Below are 17,169 nucleotides of genomic sequence, written 5' to 3'. Positions count from 1 at the left end.
TGTATGTTAATCATAATTAGGGATCTGAATGTACAGTAGTGTAGATGTTGATCATAACTGGGTATCACAATGTACAGTAGTGTACATGTTAATCATAACCAGGTATCTCAATGTACAGTAATGTAGATGTTAATCATAACAGGGTATCTCATTGTACAGTAGTGTAGATGTTAATCATAACAGGGTATCTCATTGTACAGTAGTGTAGATGTTAATCATAACAGGGTATCTCATTGTACAGTAGTGTAGATGTTAATCATAACAGGGTATCTCAATGTACAGTAGTGTTGATGTTAATCTTAACTAGATATTTCAATGTACAGTAGTATAGATGTTAATCATAACAGGGTATCTCAATGTACAGTAGTGTTTATGTTAATCATAACCAGGTATCTCAATGTACAGTAGTGTAGATGTTAATCATAACAGGGTATCTCATTGTACAGTAGTGTTTATGTTAATCATAACAGGGTATCTCATTGTACAGTAGTGTAGATGTTAATCATAACAGGGTATCTCATTGTACAGTAGTGTAGATGTTAATCATAACAGAGTATCTCATTGTACAGTAGTGTAGATGTTAATCATAACCAGGTATCTCAATGTACAGTAGTGTTTATGTTAATCATAACCAGGTATCTCAATGTACAGTAGTGTAGATGTTAATCATAACAGGGTATCTCATTGTACAGTAGTGTTGATGTTAATTGTAACCGGGTATCTCAATGTACAGTAGTGTTGATGTTAATCTTAACTAGATATTTCAATGTACAGTAGTGTAGATGTTAATCATAACAGGGTATCTCATTGTACAGTAGTGTAGATGTTAATCATAACAGGGTATCTCATTGTACAGTAGTGTAGATGTTAATCATAACAGGGTATCTCATTGTACAGTAGTGTAGATGTTAATTGTAACCGGGTATCTCAATGTACAGTAGTGCTGATGTTAATCTTAACTAGATATTTCAATATGCAGTAGTATAGATGTTAATCATAACTAGGTATCTCAATGTACAATAGTGTAGATGTTAATCATAACCAGGTATTATTATAACCGAACTATTTAATGTTAGAAAATCATGAAGTCCTATTACTGGGATATCTGTTACTTTCCTCTTTTCAGGAAGATAAGTTTATATTGGCAGCCCATCATGTTGGGAAAATTAAGAAAATTAGAATTGGTCATGACAGGCGAGAGTTACGTAAGTATCATGCAGCATGACTGAACTATCAACAACATTCACTGTATGTACCCATGTATGATGTGCAAACAAATAGACTGCACCAGCATTCACTGTATGTACGCATGTAAGATGTGCAAACAAATAGACTGCACCAGCATTCACTGTATGTACCCATGTATGATGTGCAAACAAATAGACTGCACCAGCTTTCACTGTATGTACACATGTAGGATGTGCAAACAAATAGACTGCATCAGCATTCACTGTATGTACCCATGTATGATGTGCAAACAAATAGACTGCACCAGCATTCACTGTATGTACCCATGTATGATGTGCAAACAGACACTTTCTGAATTACATCCTTTGAGCAATCTCCATCTGACCACAGATTTTTCCCTGGCAGTAACAACAACTCTTTGTTGGACCACTAGCATTGCAGTTGGGGAAACACCCACACTGCTTTTCTATTGGTTTGTTTAAATCTTAAGCTTTTGATTGGATAGGTTTTTGTGACTGACAAAGCTGGAATCATTTTTGCACTTGACAGCCAGAAAGTAAAAATAAATGTTACTTGTGCAGGAAGAAATCAACTTGCCTTTTATATCATAAATATTACAGAATTTTAACATCATTACTTATTATCTTGAAGTACTTCTTTCTTACATTTATTTTGGAATGGCTTATCTTTGAAAACTTGTGTTGCAATTTGTTATATGTACATGTTTAGAATTTAACTGTTAATAAATACTGCATAGCAAGTATGGTACTATATAGATATATATATATATATATATATATATATATATATATATATATATATATATATATATATATATATATATATATATATATATAGATATATACCAAACAACCAACTGACCAACCTACAAACACACATACATAAATATTTACATGCACACACACACACACACACACACACACACACACACACACAACAATAAACTTCCATCAGTATCCACAATTCCTCAATTGCAAGACTGGGATCCACAATTTTTATATAAAGTTGAATGAGTTTAAGGGTTTAAGTTTCATAGGAGACAGATAAACTAAGAAGATGAATACATGATTGTTGCAACTACCATTTACGTATTGACAAGCCAAATTCTTGATACCAAAATGACACTTTTATAGTGGCCCTGAGTGGTCAAAAGCGCTAACCATTATGGATCACTGCCATCTCACCTTTGTCTGTGTGGGTTCGAGTTTCGAGTTTGGTCAATGTAGGTATGTGGGAAAGTTTGTTGGTAGCTTCTCATAGGTCAGTGGTTCTTTCAGGGTTTTTTTATGGGTTCTTGCTCCACCATTTATACTGGCTGCCATGTATAGCCCATCTTGTGCTGAAAAATGGCATTAAACCCTACAACAACAACAACAATAACAATAACTTGTGCATATAAGGCACAAAAAATGATAATAAATAAAGTATGAAAACCTTTGCATGAAATTGTATTGTATATATCTCTGCTTATAGGAATGACATATTTTTCCACAGGTTATGCATGGTTCTTGGAGGGGGTGACAGTGTATGACATGTATGATAAGAAGATATATGATTTCAATTGTAACCAATGGCTATCTGGAACAGATGGGGATCGTAAGACCTACAGAGTACTGGAGATAGAGATGGAACGAAGCTTCATAGAAGGTGCGATATCCAGTATTCGGTACAGATCCAATAATATAGGGTTATTTATAAATTTCTGATTATTAGAATGCTGTACAACAAAGTTCTTTGTTAGTGAACAGTACATCAGTGCATCACCTCAAAGTACTCCCCATTTTATGTCACTGTCATTTATCTAAGTTACATCAGATGCATGTATCTGAAGGTGTCCCATGTATATACATGTGTCTGCAGGTGTCCCATGTATCTACGTATATCTGCAGGTGCCCCATGTGCTGCATGTATCTGCAGGTGTCACATGTATCTACAGGTATCTGCAGGTGTCCCATGTGCTGCATGTATCTGCAGGTGTCCTGTGTGCTGCATGTATCTGCAGGTGTCCCATGTGCTGCATGTATCTGCAGGCATCCCATGTGTTGCTTGTATCTGCAGGTGTCCCATGTGCTGCATGTATCTGCAGGTGTGCTGCATGTGCAGCTGCAGATTTTTTTATAGACCATTATATTGTCCATCAATCAGCATAAAATGTATTAACAGTTTTGAAGAAACATAAAAGCTATGATAAAATATTCAGAACTATTCAAATACCCCCTGTAATAATTTAATTTAATTAAAAGAATTTTCATGTTTCTGTGTATAACATACCCCATATTATGCTTGTAACATAATTAGTATAATGAGACCTCATTTGTAACATCAAACACTTTTTGGACCTTCCATAAACAACATTGTATACTGTATATACTCACTTATAAGTCAAGTCAAACTGCAAACAGCATAGAGTCTGATTTGACATTGCTTAATGCACTTACAGATCAGGGCCTATGTTGTTTGTTATACTAATTACTCCAAACAAACTGTACAGACCCAGATCTGCAGACACATTATGCGACAGATCCGGGTTTCTGTGGTTTGCAGTTGGACTCGTCTTATAAGTGAGTATATATGGTACCACATTTTGCTTGCAACATACATTAGTATAAGGAGACCTCATTTCTAATATCAAACTGTACTATTATGGGAAGGTGGGGGTGCCCTTCCAATAAAGAACATTAGAATTAGGCACACCTATCCTTGAAATAGGAACCAATGAGTCATCCCACATGTGCACTCACATTGTTTATGATATCACTACGCATATGACATCATGAATGCTGGCAATGATTTTGCATGTCTGTTATTGAAAAGACAAATTTGGACATCATGAAAACAGTAAATCTTGTTGTAAACTAAATTATTCATGCTCTTTCTAATTCTGTGAATTTTGATAGAAAATACTCCATATTTCTAAATCCCTATCTGTGCCATTGATATGAAGATTTTCTTTATCCAACACCATTTCCTGGTGAGAAATGAGAGACAATATTTCCAACATGTGAATAGCTTTGGGAAGTGCCACTCTTAGGATTGGACTATGTTGGCAGGAACTTGGCTGTGATTCTCAAGTAGGATTTTCCTATCCCACACAAACAACATGTAATGGATTCCCTTTATGTCAGAGAGAATATGCATAATAGTGGGACATTGTTTGGCCCATTTTCTTGATTCTTAAAACTTAATTTTGACAATATTCTTGTGTTACATTGTTTCTTTTTTTTAATTATTCTTAAAAACATATCTTTTCATTGATCTGTGTGATTTCACCCTTTACAGACTATAACAGAGAAAAGCCAGGCATGAAAATAGCTGTTAACAAAACAGCAGAATCAGAAAAAACAAAGTCTTCCTCCTCCAGTGGTCATCTGTCCAAAGATAAGATCAGCAATGTGTCAATACGTGGAAGTGAAGCTGATTCTGACTCATCAGAGAGCAGCACTGGTTCAACTTCCTCCTATATCTACACCACAGGGAGCACTGCCAGCGTGGAGTCAGTGGGAAAAAAGACACAAAAAGATGCTAAAAGCCAAGAACATAAAGGCCCAACATTTTCCTTTCCCCAACGCAAAAAAGAAAGACTCAAGTCAAGAGCTCGACGAGACTCAGAAGCAAAACGAAAACCACAAGCTAGACGTTCAGACAGCTCAACTGACTCTGACTCTGACTCAGACTCAGACACAACAGTAGACAATAAAGATTCAGGTGATTCTGAGAAAGCCAAGCCTGAAAAAGAATATCTGACTGGATATAAGGTAATTTTAGCCTTGCGGTAAAGTACATGTATTGTCTTTTCTTTATTCAGATATAGATCGCTAGAGACTTTTTAGCAACAATAACTCATTCCAATGATAAATTGTCCATGTGAATCAATAACATTACTGTCAATCTCAGTGAGTAAATTACTTGTGAATGTACATCATGGAAGTAGTTTATTTTGTTGTTTATCTAGCATAATAAACAATTATATACTTGTGTGCATTTATATGCCAGTGCTTATTTTAGATTGACGCTAACTCTGATTCATATAAGCATCTATGCATATATGTATCGGGGTGGGTAGGGTTTATCAGCACATCGGAAGGTGAGAATAGTCAAACAATATGTAAATGCCAATTGAGTTTTTATAATAATGATCAGTAAGACAAAATTAGGTCACTGAAGCACATGAAAAATGGTCATTTCATTTAAATCTGGCTGGTCCATGGTACCATGTGCAAAATAGGCTTTTGTTTTCAAGTGATTATCAAATGTCTTTTTGCAATGGCAACTTAAAATATCCAGACTTTTCTGTTTTTGCTAAGGTGTTGTTGGTTTCACCTATACCTTCAGTGGCATGTGAGCAAGGCTTCTCATCACATAATTGTATTAGGACAAATGGTCTTTGCCATTTCAAAGTCAAAACTATAGCAAAGTCAATGAAAGCGAGGAGGAAGGCCCTGAACCTAAAGATTTTGACTCTAAACTTTCAGTTGAAAAGTTTATTAAAGTGAATATAATATGTTGTGTTGCCTAAAGATCAAAAGAAAACATTTGAATGGAATATAGTCTTTTGTTTCTTTGTTGAGTATCTTAGCAAATTTATTTATTTTAAATGGATTTAAGGTAATATAATAAATTAATATAGACAAGTAACATGGTTCACACAGCCTTGAAAAGTCCTTGAATTTCACAGGCAGCTTTTAGAAATCCTTAAGCCCTTAAAGCTTCCTTCCACAAAATGAATTATATTTGGATTTGTTTAAATATTTCTCTAAACTGTGAAATTTTGGTCTGAAATAAAGAATGTATACCAGTTGTCAAAACGCACCACTTACTGGCATTGCACAATATCTGCACATTTAACTGGATCTCATATTATACATAATCATTATAGCCATTACTTTTTCTTAGCAGAGTGATGTTCCATTAATTGAAGAAAAAAATTCTGACATGATGAAAAAGAGAATGATTTTCCAGTTAAGTTTCCTGATGACAACATTGCTGATCAGTTTTTATGTGGTAGGAGAAAGACTTCTTATTTATGTGTTTTGTAGCATCAAAAATATGCATAAACACATTTGTGAAAGTTTACATTAATAAATTTTTAATGGGGCCTTAAAACTGGGTGATAAGACACTTAAAAGTCCTTAAGTTTTAGTTGGAAATTTCTGTATGAACCATGAGTAACTTGAATTCCTTCTTTGATTTCTTCTGTCTCTAGACAATGTTAAATATTTGAACCACTTGAAACAATTAGTGATTGCATGGCCTTGTAGGTATAATTATATCACAATTGGCTATTTTCTCATTAATTGAAGGCAGGACTGGAGGCTGCTGAGGCATCAAGGAAGGGGAAGGAGATGAAAGAGGATATGGAAAAGAAAAAGATTTTGAGTGGACCCTCAATCCATGATGCTGCTAAGGCTGGGGACTTGGATAGGGTTCAGAAACTTATCCAATACTTCCCAGAGCTCAAAGAGTAAGTCTTCTTCATTATTCAGTAACACATATTCAGTACATGTACTTCCCAGAGCTCATAGAATAAGTCTTCTTCATTCAGTAACACATATCCATTCCCAGAGCTCATAGAATAAGTCTTCTTCATTCAGTAACACATATCCATTCCCAGAGCTCAAAGAATTAGTCTTCTTCATTTCGTAACATATGTAAATTCCCAGAGCTGTCTTCTTCATTTAGTAACACATATCTATTACTACTCAGCTACTACAGTTTTGTTGCATGAAAAGAGGTGAAAATAAAACCACCTTGCAACCCTTTTGTCCAGATAGACAAAGAAGTGCCTAGTGCCATTAAATTAAACCCAATCCAAATAGATTGGGGACTTGTTTTAAGTAGTATCCTCTTCATTTGTAATCTGACAGGAAAAAATTCTTCTACAGAACTTATGCAAACAATACACCAGTTTTTAAAAAGGTTGACATCGTGATTGAATTTAAAATTACATGATTGACCTCATAGAAAATTTTGACTTCATGACAATATGAAGGCAGAACAGAAAACAAATGTCCAATAAACCATGTTTAACAGGTACGTAATCCATCACCCAAACCTAATCTAGGCAACATTTAAATTATTAAATTACCATCACACAATTAACATGGGGCAATATAATAATGAGCCCTGTTCATGAAATGAAATGAAATTCATTAATTGTTAGTTGTTTGATGGTAATTGATTGTTTGATGGTCATATTATGACATGAAAAAGGATATAACTGGAGTTATTCTATGACAAAGCATTTTGTCTTCTTGTTCCAGAGAGAAGGATGACAAAGGTTACACACCACTACACCGTGCAGCTCAACATGGCCGTGTTGATGTTGTGAAGTGGATAGCTAATGTTTCTACGAACCTCAATATGGAGACCCAGACAGGTTACAATGCAGTCCACATAGCTGCCATGAATGGTCATGTTAATTGTTTGATGGTAAGAAAGGGGTTAATTACTGCATTGCTGTTTTAAATGTTTGATGGTAAGAAAGGGATTAATTATTATATCAACCTTTGTTAATTGTTTGATGGTAAGAAAGAGGTTAATTACTGTATTGACCTTTGTTAATTATTTGATGGTAAGAAAGAGCTTAATTACTGTATTGTATGATTGTAAGAAGATGGTCCTTTATTCTATTAACCCATGCAAATTTTGTGATGGCAAGAAGGGTTTTCATTGCTGTGTTTTTCATGGTAAGTGGGAGTTCTCTAATGTATTATATGATGGTAAGATGGGGTTCAGTACTGTATTGTACAATAATATACAGCACAGTGTTAAAAAGACAGGTGATTACTGTACTGTATAATATAATGGTTAGAAGGGGCACATGGCTATAATGCATGATGGTAAAATGGTTCTTTATTGTTTTGTGTGATGGTAAGAAGAGGGTTCAATGCTGCATTGTTTTATGGTAAGTTGGAGTTCATAACTGCATTGTTTTATGGTAAGTTGGAGTTCATTACTGCATTGTTTGATGGTAATATAGAGTTCATTACTGCATTGTTTTGTGGTATGATGGAGTTCATTACTACATTGTTTGATGGTAAGTTGGAGTTTGTTACTGAATTGTTTTATGGTAATTTGGAGTTCATTGTTGCATTATTTGACGGCAAGCTGGAGTTCATTACTGCATTGTTTGATGGTAAGTCGGAGTTCATTACTGCATTGTTTGATAGTAATTTGAGTTCATTACTGCATTATTTGATGGTAAGTTGGAGTTCATTACTGCATTGTTTTATGGTATGATGGAGTTCATTACTGCATTGTTTGATGGTAAGTTGGAGTTCATTACTGCATTGTTTTATGGTATGATGGAGTTCATTACTGCATTGTTTGATGGTAAGTTGGAGTTCATTACTGCATTGTTTGATGGTAATTTGGAGTTCATTGCTGCATTGTTTGATGGTAAGTTGGAGTTTGTTACTGCATTGTTTAATGGTATGATGGAATTCATTACTGCATTGTTTGATGGTTAGTTGGAGTTCATTACTGTATTGTTTGATGGTAAGTTAGAGTTCATTACTGCATTGTTTGATGGTAAGTTGGAGTTCATTACTGCATTGTTTGATGGTAATTTGGAGTTCATTACTGCATTATTTGATGGTAAGTTGGAGTTCATTACTGCATTGTTTTATGGTATGATGGAGTTCATTACTGCATTGTTTGATGGTAAGTTGGAGTTCATTATTGCATTGTTTGATGGTACATTGGAGTTCATTACTGCATTGTTTAATGGTAAGTTGGAGTTTGTTACTACATTGTTTTATGGTATGATGGAGTTCATTACTGCATTGTTTGATGGTATGTTGGAGTTCATTATTGCATTGTTTGATGGTAAGTTAGAGTTCATTACTGCATTGTTTGATGGTAAGTTGGAGTTCATTACTGCATTGTTTTATGGTAATATGGAGTTTGTTACTGCATTGTTTGATGGTAAGTAAGAGTTCATTACTGCATTGTTATATGGTAATTTGGAGTTCATTACTGCATTGTTTGATGGTATTTTGGAGTTCATTACTGTATTGTTTGATGGTAAGTTGGAGTTCATTACTGCATTGTTTTGTGGTAAGATGGAGTTCATTACTGCATTGTTTGATGGTAATTTGGAGTTCATTACTGCATTATTTGATGATAAGTTGGAGTTCATTACTGCATTGTTTGATGGTAAGTTGGAGTTCATTACTGCATTTTTTGATGGTACATTGGAGTTCATTACAGCATTGTTATATGGTAATTTGGAGTTCATTACTGCATTGTTTGATGGTATTTTGGAGTTCATTACTGTATTGTTTGATGGTAAGTTAGAGTTTGTTACTGCATAGTTTTATGGTAAGATAGAGTTCATAACTGTAGTGTTTTGCTGGTAAGAAGGAATTTAATTACTATAATTACTGTATTGTATAATGGTAAGAAGGGAGCTTGTTTCATATTGTTGGATGGTAAAAGAAAGAGGCTTGTTGCTGTAGGTAAGGATCATATGAAGGGGATTCATCACTGTATTGTATCAAAACAAAAAGGGCATTTGTTACTCTGTTGTAGGATGGTGTGATAGGGTTACATTATTTTATTAAAGGACAGTAAGATGGGGGTTCATTACAGTATTGTTCAATGATAAAATGTGCTTCATTACAGTATTGTTTGATAGTAACATGAGCTTCTTTACAGTAGTGTTGCATGGTGAGATCTGCTTCATTACAATAGTGTTGGATGGTAAGATGGGCTTCATTAATGTATTGTTGGATGGTAGGATGGGCTTCATTACAGTATTGTTGGATGGTGAGATCTGCTTTATTATAGTATTGTTGGATGGTAAGATGGGGTTCATTACAGTATTGTTGGATGGTGAGATATGCTTTATTACAGTAGTGTTGGATGGCAAGATGGGCTTCATTACATTATTTTTGGATGGTGAGATCTGCTTTATTACAGTAGTGTTGGATGGTAAGATGGGCTTCATTACAGAATTGTTGGATGGTGAGATCTGCTTTATTACAGTAGTGTTGGATGGAAAGATGGGCTTCTTTACAGTGTTTTTGGATGGTGAGATCTGCTTTATTACAGTAGTGTTGGATGGAAAGATGAGCTTCATTACAGTGTTTTTGGATGGTGAGATCTGCTTTATTACAGTAGTGTTGGATGGAAAGATGGGCTTCATTACAGTGTTTTTGGATGGTGAGATCTGCTTTATTACAGTAGTGTTGGATGGTAAGATGGGCTTCATTACAGTATTGTTGGATGGTGAGATGTGCTTTATTACAGTAGTGTTGGATGGCAAGATGAGCTTCATTACAGTGTTTTTGGATGGTGAGATCTGCTTTATTACAGTAGTGTTGGATGGCAAGATGGACTTCATTACAGTGTTTTTGGATGGTGAGATCTGCTTTATTACAGTAGTGTTGGATGGCAAGATGAGCTTCATTACAGTGTTTTTGGATGGTGAGATCTGCTTTATTACAGTAGTGCTGGATGGAAAGATGGGCTTTATTACAGTATTGTTGGATGGTGAGATGTGCTTTATTACAGTAGTGTTGGATGGCAAGATGGGCTTCATTACAGTGTTTTTGGATGGTTCAATCTGCTTTATTACAGTAGTGTTGGATGGCAAGATGGGCTTCATTACAGTGTTTTTGGATGGTGAGATCTGCTTTATTACAGTAGTGTTGGATGGCAAGATGGGCTTTCATTACAGTATTGTTGGATAGTGAGATCTGTTTCATTACAGTAGTGTTGGATAGTGAGATCTGCTTTATTACAGTAGTGTTGGATAGTGAGATCTGCTTTATTACAGTAGTGTTGGATGGTAAGATGGTGTTCATTATGGTGCTGACCCATGTGTGTCATGAACCAGACTGGAAACAGACTAGACCCAGGTCCTGTACTACAAAATGTCTTTGCACACAAATTAAACATGTACTTAATTTTCTCAAGTTTTCATTTTCTAAAGTCTACATACATACATACATACATACATACATACATACATACATACATACATACACACACACACACACACACACAAAAACACACACACACACACACCACACACACACACATGCATACACACACATACATACATACATGCATGCATGCCTACATTTAAAATTTTCCTTTGCCAGGTTCTTGCAGCTTTGGGAGCAGCCATTACTTGCAGAACCATTGAGAACCAAACACCACTGCACTTGGCAGCAATGGGGTGAGAAGTCATGATTGTTTTTGAATACAAAAATTGAGTTTTTTGCATCAGCGATCTGAAAAGTTTGCTTTGTTCTCAGTTCAATCCCCAGTTTTGGCACATATAAGGATAAAACACCATTTTAGTTAGCTATCAAACATATACAAACCTAAATAACTTGGTCACATATGGAATCATACATTTTAACTAGACTGTATAAACAATAAGCCAGTATTTTTTAATAAAGAATTATTGCTTGTGAAATTTTCGGAATATTTAGCATTTTGAAAAATTGATACTTTACATATGTTTTCTTGCTCTACACTTTGTTGAATGTCTTTCCCCAACTGAGCATCATTAATATAGTATGGGTTAGAGTCGCTACTTGTCCATAAAGTTACAGCTGAATGAGCATTTAAAAATTCTTCAAATTTTCACAAGCTGAAGAGCAAATGAGTTCATGTATCAAATACACAAAGAAAAATGTATCATGGTTGATTCTTTAAGTAGGACACAATTATTGAGGTCATATTGGTTTCCACAACCGGAAGATGCATGGTTAATTTATGATATTTTGTAAATCACTTTAGATTTCCCACAGTCTGGTATACTTTTCATTGACTTTAACATTTTCTTTCACATGACTAATATTGTGATTATTAAAATTGTTTATGATTTATCATTTTGCTTCCTTTCTCTTTCAAAGTTAATAGCACTTAGATATAACTAGGTCAAAGATAATGTCATAGCAATGATGTCATAATGTAATCACAATGTCATAGCAATGATGTCATAATGTAGTCACATTTTTTATATCCTGTGTAGTAAGCATCGACCTCACAGACTAACATACTAAGGAAAAAAAGAAAGAGCCAAATATTTGGAACCCAAACCAATGGCCAATATCAGTAGACCAGTTTGTTAAGGTCCAATTTTCTAAAGTTCCACTGTACTCATGCCTAAAGGCTTTTCAAGCAGTTAGGCACTTTCATCCATTCTGTGGAGTACATACAAAACCTGGCATCCTTGACTGGTCAGTCTAATACAAACTTATCCAGGCAAGGTCAGTGTAACACAATCTGTGTATGGCAAATAAGCTGGATAAACCCATTTGTCAGATAAACCAGTTTGGATGTGATATGGGCCTTAAATGAATCATTTCCATTGATAGATTGAAACGTTTTAATATAAGGCTATATGTTACAGGGCTAATCTGTGTAAGTAAATATTTTTACATGTTTCAGGGGCCATCTTGAGTGTGCAAAATGGTTAATAGCTAACAGAGCTAATCTTGATACCAAAGATAGTATGGGTAGAACACCACTACATGTGGCAGAAGAATACAAGCACAAAAATGTGGCCGATTTCCTGCGCAAGTGTGAACGGGAACAGAATAATCCACAGAGCAGTTTAGCTGCCATAAGGAGTAAATCAGGGTACATTTTTATATGCTACTGTTGATAAGGCTAGAGGTTTTACATGTGCAGACAGATTCAGTTATTTTAATGGCTGTAAATGTTGACAAAATGAGTAACCACGTTAGACCTGTCAGCCCTTATGATTTGACCTTAATTCTTATGGAAATGACTCTTAAAATACAGACCTTTGAATAAAAGCAAACATTATGGAAATATGATTCCTGTGGTAAAATCTGGATACAGGCTTGTCCATGTTTGATTTGGATGAGAGATTATTTTTAGATTCAGTGGAATTGGTCAGGGAACCAGGCTAACTTTACAGGATACTTTAGATGTTTTAAACTACACATATTTTTTTATGCTTATACATTTTTCTAAATATGGTGTCCAACAAGCTCCAATTGGTCAAAAAGAAAAGGTCCAATAACCCTTTTAAAATGTTTTAAATAGTCAGTACAGAAGAATATAAAGGAATATTCAGATTGTTGGGAGGAAAATAGCAGGAAGGCAACAATTACATTTAATGGATATTTGTGTTTTGATTTGAGCATTTCTTATGGTGGGAAAGATGATTGAGGTCACCACATAAATTTGAAAAAAATAAAGGTGAATGATTATGTCAAGTTGAGAGATAGCAATAAGTCATTGAGCTCCATAGGGTTTGGAACCTCAATTTGTGAACTGAAATAATTAAGGTCTAAGTGTACTTTACTTTTTTTTTAGTTGAGCATAATATTTACTGTCACTGCATCACACTTCTGAACTTTCTAAATATATGTTTTCCAACTGGAGAATAGCAGTACATGATATTTTATTACACCTAATTGATAACAGGTCTAGGTTATGGAAAGAAATCGACTGCCTTGCTGAGAAGGTCTTGTGAGTGATGTCATGTACATGAACAAGGACATGATGCATCTGGTATTAGTCAGTATGTATAGCTAGGCAGTACATCATATGGCATTATCAGTATTTTCATTATGTAGATATATGTAGCGATATGAAACAATGTCACAAATAATCCTAAAAATGTTTTACCTAGATTGAAGATATTCAGCAAAGTAATGTCTTATCAGTGGAGTTCTTTCATGATAGGAGATGACAAGCTGAAAATATGAAAATAAAATTATTATTCTGAAAAAGATGTAGTTTATTATGGAACCTAACCATGTGGGAAAGGCAAATTGTTAACAAGGGAAATAACTATAGGTACCAAGCAAAAAGATTTATATATCCCTTTTGTACAGTATAGATTTTCACTGTCCAGTATGGATATGGATTTTTTGCATCCATAATGACATGCACAGGGGTAAGATTTAGAAACAGTACAATATGTAATTATAATTGCTGTTCAGATGGTATAAATGAAAAGAAGATGTTGTTGTTGGTGTATGATAAGCTGTACATGTCAGCCAGTATATCGAGTCAGACAGAACCTGGAAAACCCTGGAGGAACCACTGACCCACAGAAAGTTACTTGTAAGATTTCTCACATGCCCCATACTGGCTGAGCCTGAGACTCAAATCCATGCAGAAAGAGATAAGATGTTGGTAAAGGTAAACACTGAGACCACTTGGCCAGCTGGGACCTCCATTAAATTAAAGATTATGATTGGTTACACTATAAATTAAAGATTATGATTGGTTACACTATGAATTAAAGATTATGATTGGTTATGCTATAAATTAAAGATTATGATTGGTTACACTATAAATTAAAGATCATGATTGGTTACACTCTAAAAGGTGTTTAATAAAACCTGTTTATATCTATAATATTTGGATAGAAATATGTCGCCAATAGAGGAAGATACCCAGTCAACACGGAGTGGACGCAGTCTGGACCAAATATGGAAAGAAGATAGCACATCAGCACAGAGAGGACCCAGTCTAGACAAGAAATGGAAAGCTGATGTAAGTGACTGAACCAGACTATAAAAACCAAACTGCTAAGAAATAACAATATTCCACAAAGAATAACAAAAGCAAAAACAGCTGATGATCCCTCACTATATTATTGTTCCGAGTACCACGAAAGTGTACCACATTATAATTGAGATTGCCTTGGACTGAAGTTGTTTTAATATCAAAGCTATATTCATCCCAAAATTGGGATTAATGACCACGTACCAATTAGATGAGGGTCTGCACTACATTGAGTTGCGTTGTAGTGAGGGATAACTGTACTGTGTTAATAGGACCATTAAAGTGTATCATATTCATCACAGAAGTGAGATTTATGACCATACACCACTGACTGCACAATAATGAGGTGCTTTATAGTGAGGTACCAATGCACATTATTAGGAGATGAGACATTTTAAATATTTTGACTATGATAACAGACCTGAGGATCTGACAAAAGGTAGCACAGTTCTCCCTCGCTACAAGGTCCTTCATTTTTGCATGGTTGCTATTATAATATAGGTTTTGTTATGGATCACATTTAATTACATGTTAGTGTAACTATGTGTATGATGTAATTTATGATAAGGCAATCTCACTTTGTACTCTCTGACTACTGTGGACAGTATTATAATGGGGGAGTTATGCAATATGTATTAAAAATAGATAATTACATCCTTGTAACAAGTTACATTTAAATCCAAATCATTTTATACTACTAGATATTCTATTTATAATTGTACATGTTTATTTATACTCCTACTTGTTCATTTTATACTACTACATATTAGATTTATACTCCTACATTATTAGATTTATACTCCTTCATAATTAGATTAATACTCATACATATTAGATTTATACTCTTACACATTAGATTTTTACTCATACATATTAGATTTATACTCTTACATAGACTTATACTCTTATATATTAGATTTATACTCTTACACATTTGATTTATGCTTTGCTTGAATAATATGAGAAAGAATTTCCTAACATGAGGCAATCCCAAGCATACCTCGAAAGATTTAAACTTTGGGGAAACTTGATGTTTTGCACTGTTAGAGGTGCAGAGATTTGAAAAAAAATCTGCTCATAATGGTTGGTGAATGGAAAAAGATGAGTGACATTTTCTGTAGCAAAGGGTTCAAAAATAGTTGCTTTATTGTTTTATGTCTTTGAGTAGCACTTAAAAACATTTGAAGGCTGAGGTGTGTGCTGCATAGCAATCAAATTTCTCTTCAATTTCTCTGTAATAGGTACATTTAAACACATTTTAGTCTCACTTATTGATATTAATTTCTCACAGAGTAAAAAATTTGTTTGGCTACAATTGTTTTCCTTAATATTTTGAAATAACAGAGCATTCCGTGCAAGTCCCTTCATAATAAGATACAGGTTTGAGTAACAATGCATATTATGCATCATTTTTGTCATGATTGCGTGCTTGTTCATGGAAATGCAAATCTTTGTAATATATGGTAAAAATGAACCAAAATGATCTTTCGTTTGCATTTTGCCTGACTGTATATGGATGACCTAGAAAAGAGAATCAGAACTCGCAGAATTGACTGAAATCTCAAAGAATATGTTATAACATCTGATAGTCTGGTATTAAGTAGAATTACATGAATAACCTTTGCATCCAGGTTACATGGAAAGCCAAAATAACTTTATTCATGCAGATGTTTCTAACATATCTTTATATGGAAGCAGAATCTTAATAAAAACTTAACAAAAAGTAATTTAAATAGCATATAATTCAGAAATGATCTTTTTGAGAAGAGAACAGATTTTGGTTATTAGAAATAATTATAATTACAACTGTGCCACCTTCTTGAGAGACAACCCCTTTAAAATTACTTTTTTTAGGATCTGGAGACAGATATTCTTCAGTTATTGAAAAATGTTTAATTTTGCTTAGGTGCAAGATAATGGGATACCATGGGACAGAAAAAAGTCAATCATGCCACACTGAAGCCCAATGTACAATTAACATTCACCTTTAATGTAAAAGAGAAACTGTTTTGTCAGAATTGACAAATTTTGAGCAGTTTATTTAAAATTGTTGACAGTTCCTTCAAAGCAAGGCCTTGAGAATTAATTTTTGTAAACTTGAATGACACTGGAAGTAGTTGTTCCCTAAGAGTGAATGAGCAAACTTTGGATCAGTGTAATTAAAACATTTGTAAAATTTACCTCTGTATACCACAGAGTTTGGGTACATCGTTTTTTTAATACAAATTATACTTGTAGATACAGCTGTATGTCAACTACATTAACTTGTACATAACACTTGTAGATACAGCTGTATGTCAACTACATCAACTTGTACATAACACTTGTAGATACAGCTGTATGTCAACTACATCAACTTGTACATAACACCTGTAGATACAGCTGTATGTCAACTACATCAGCTTGTACATAACACTTGTAGATACAGCTGTATGTCAACTACATTAACTT

General features: G+C 34.4%; 1 protein-coding gene across 11 annotated transcripts in view; it reads left to right on the top strand.

Moving 5' to 3' along the window:
* The window catches only part of LOC149806101 (uncharacterized), a 106,791-nt gene that overhangs the window by 79,649 nt on the left and 9,973 nt on the right, over positions 1–17,169 (top strand). For all 11 annotated transcript variants that reach the window (XM_089950990.1, XM_089950988.1, XM_089950993.1 and 8 more), the window contains 8 exons: positions 1,127–1,205; positions 2,704–2,856; positions 4,489–4,964; positions 6,510–6,670; positions 7,470–7,638; positions 11,319–11,395; positions 12,619–12,810; positions 14,580–14,706. In XM_089950990.1, coding sequence (XP_089807116.1) covers positions 1,127–1,205; positions 2,704–2,856; positions 4,489–4,964; positions 6,510–6,670; positions 7,470–7,638; positions 11,319–11,395; positions 12,619–12,810; positions 14,580–14,706 — 1,434 coding nt within the window. The remainder of the gene's footprint in view (positions 1–1,126; positions 1,206–2,703; positions 2,857–4,488; positions 4,965–6,509; positions 6,671–7,469; positions 7,639–11,318; positions 11,396–12,618; positions 12,811–14,579; positions 14,707–17,169) is intronic.

The sequence above is a fragment of the Sinohyriopsis cumingii genome, chromosome 2 (assembly GCF_028554795.1).
Source record: "Sinohyriopsis cumingii isolate HCF-2022 chromosome 2, ASM2855479v2, whole genome shotgun sequence".
NCBI lineage: Eukaryota > Metazoa > Mollusca > Bivalvia > Unionida > Unionidae > Sinohyriopsis > Sinohyriopsis cumingii.
The sequence above is the reverse complement of the archived record's forward strand: the minus strand, read 5'-3'. Positions and strand labels throughout refer to the sequence as shown.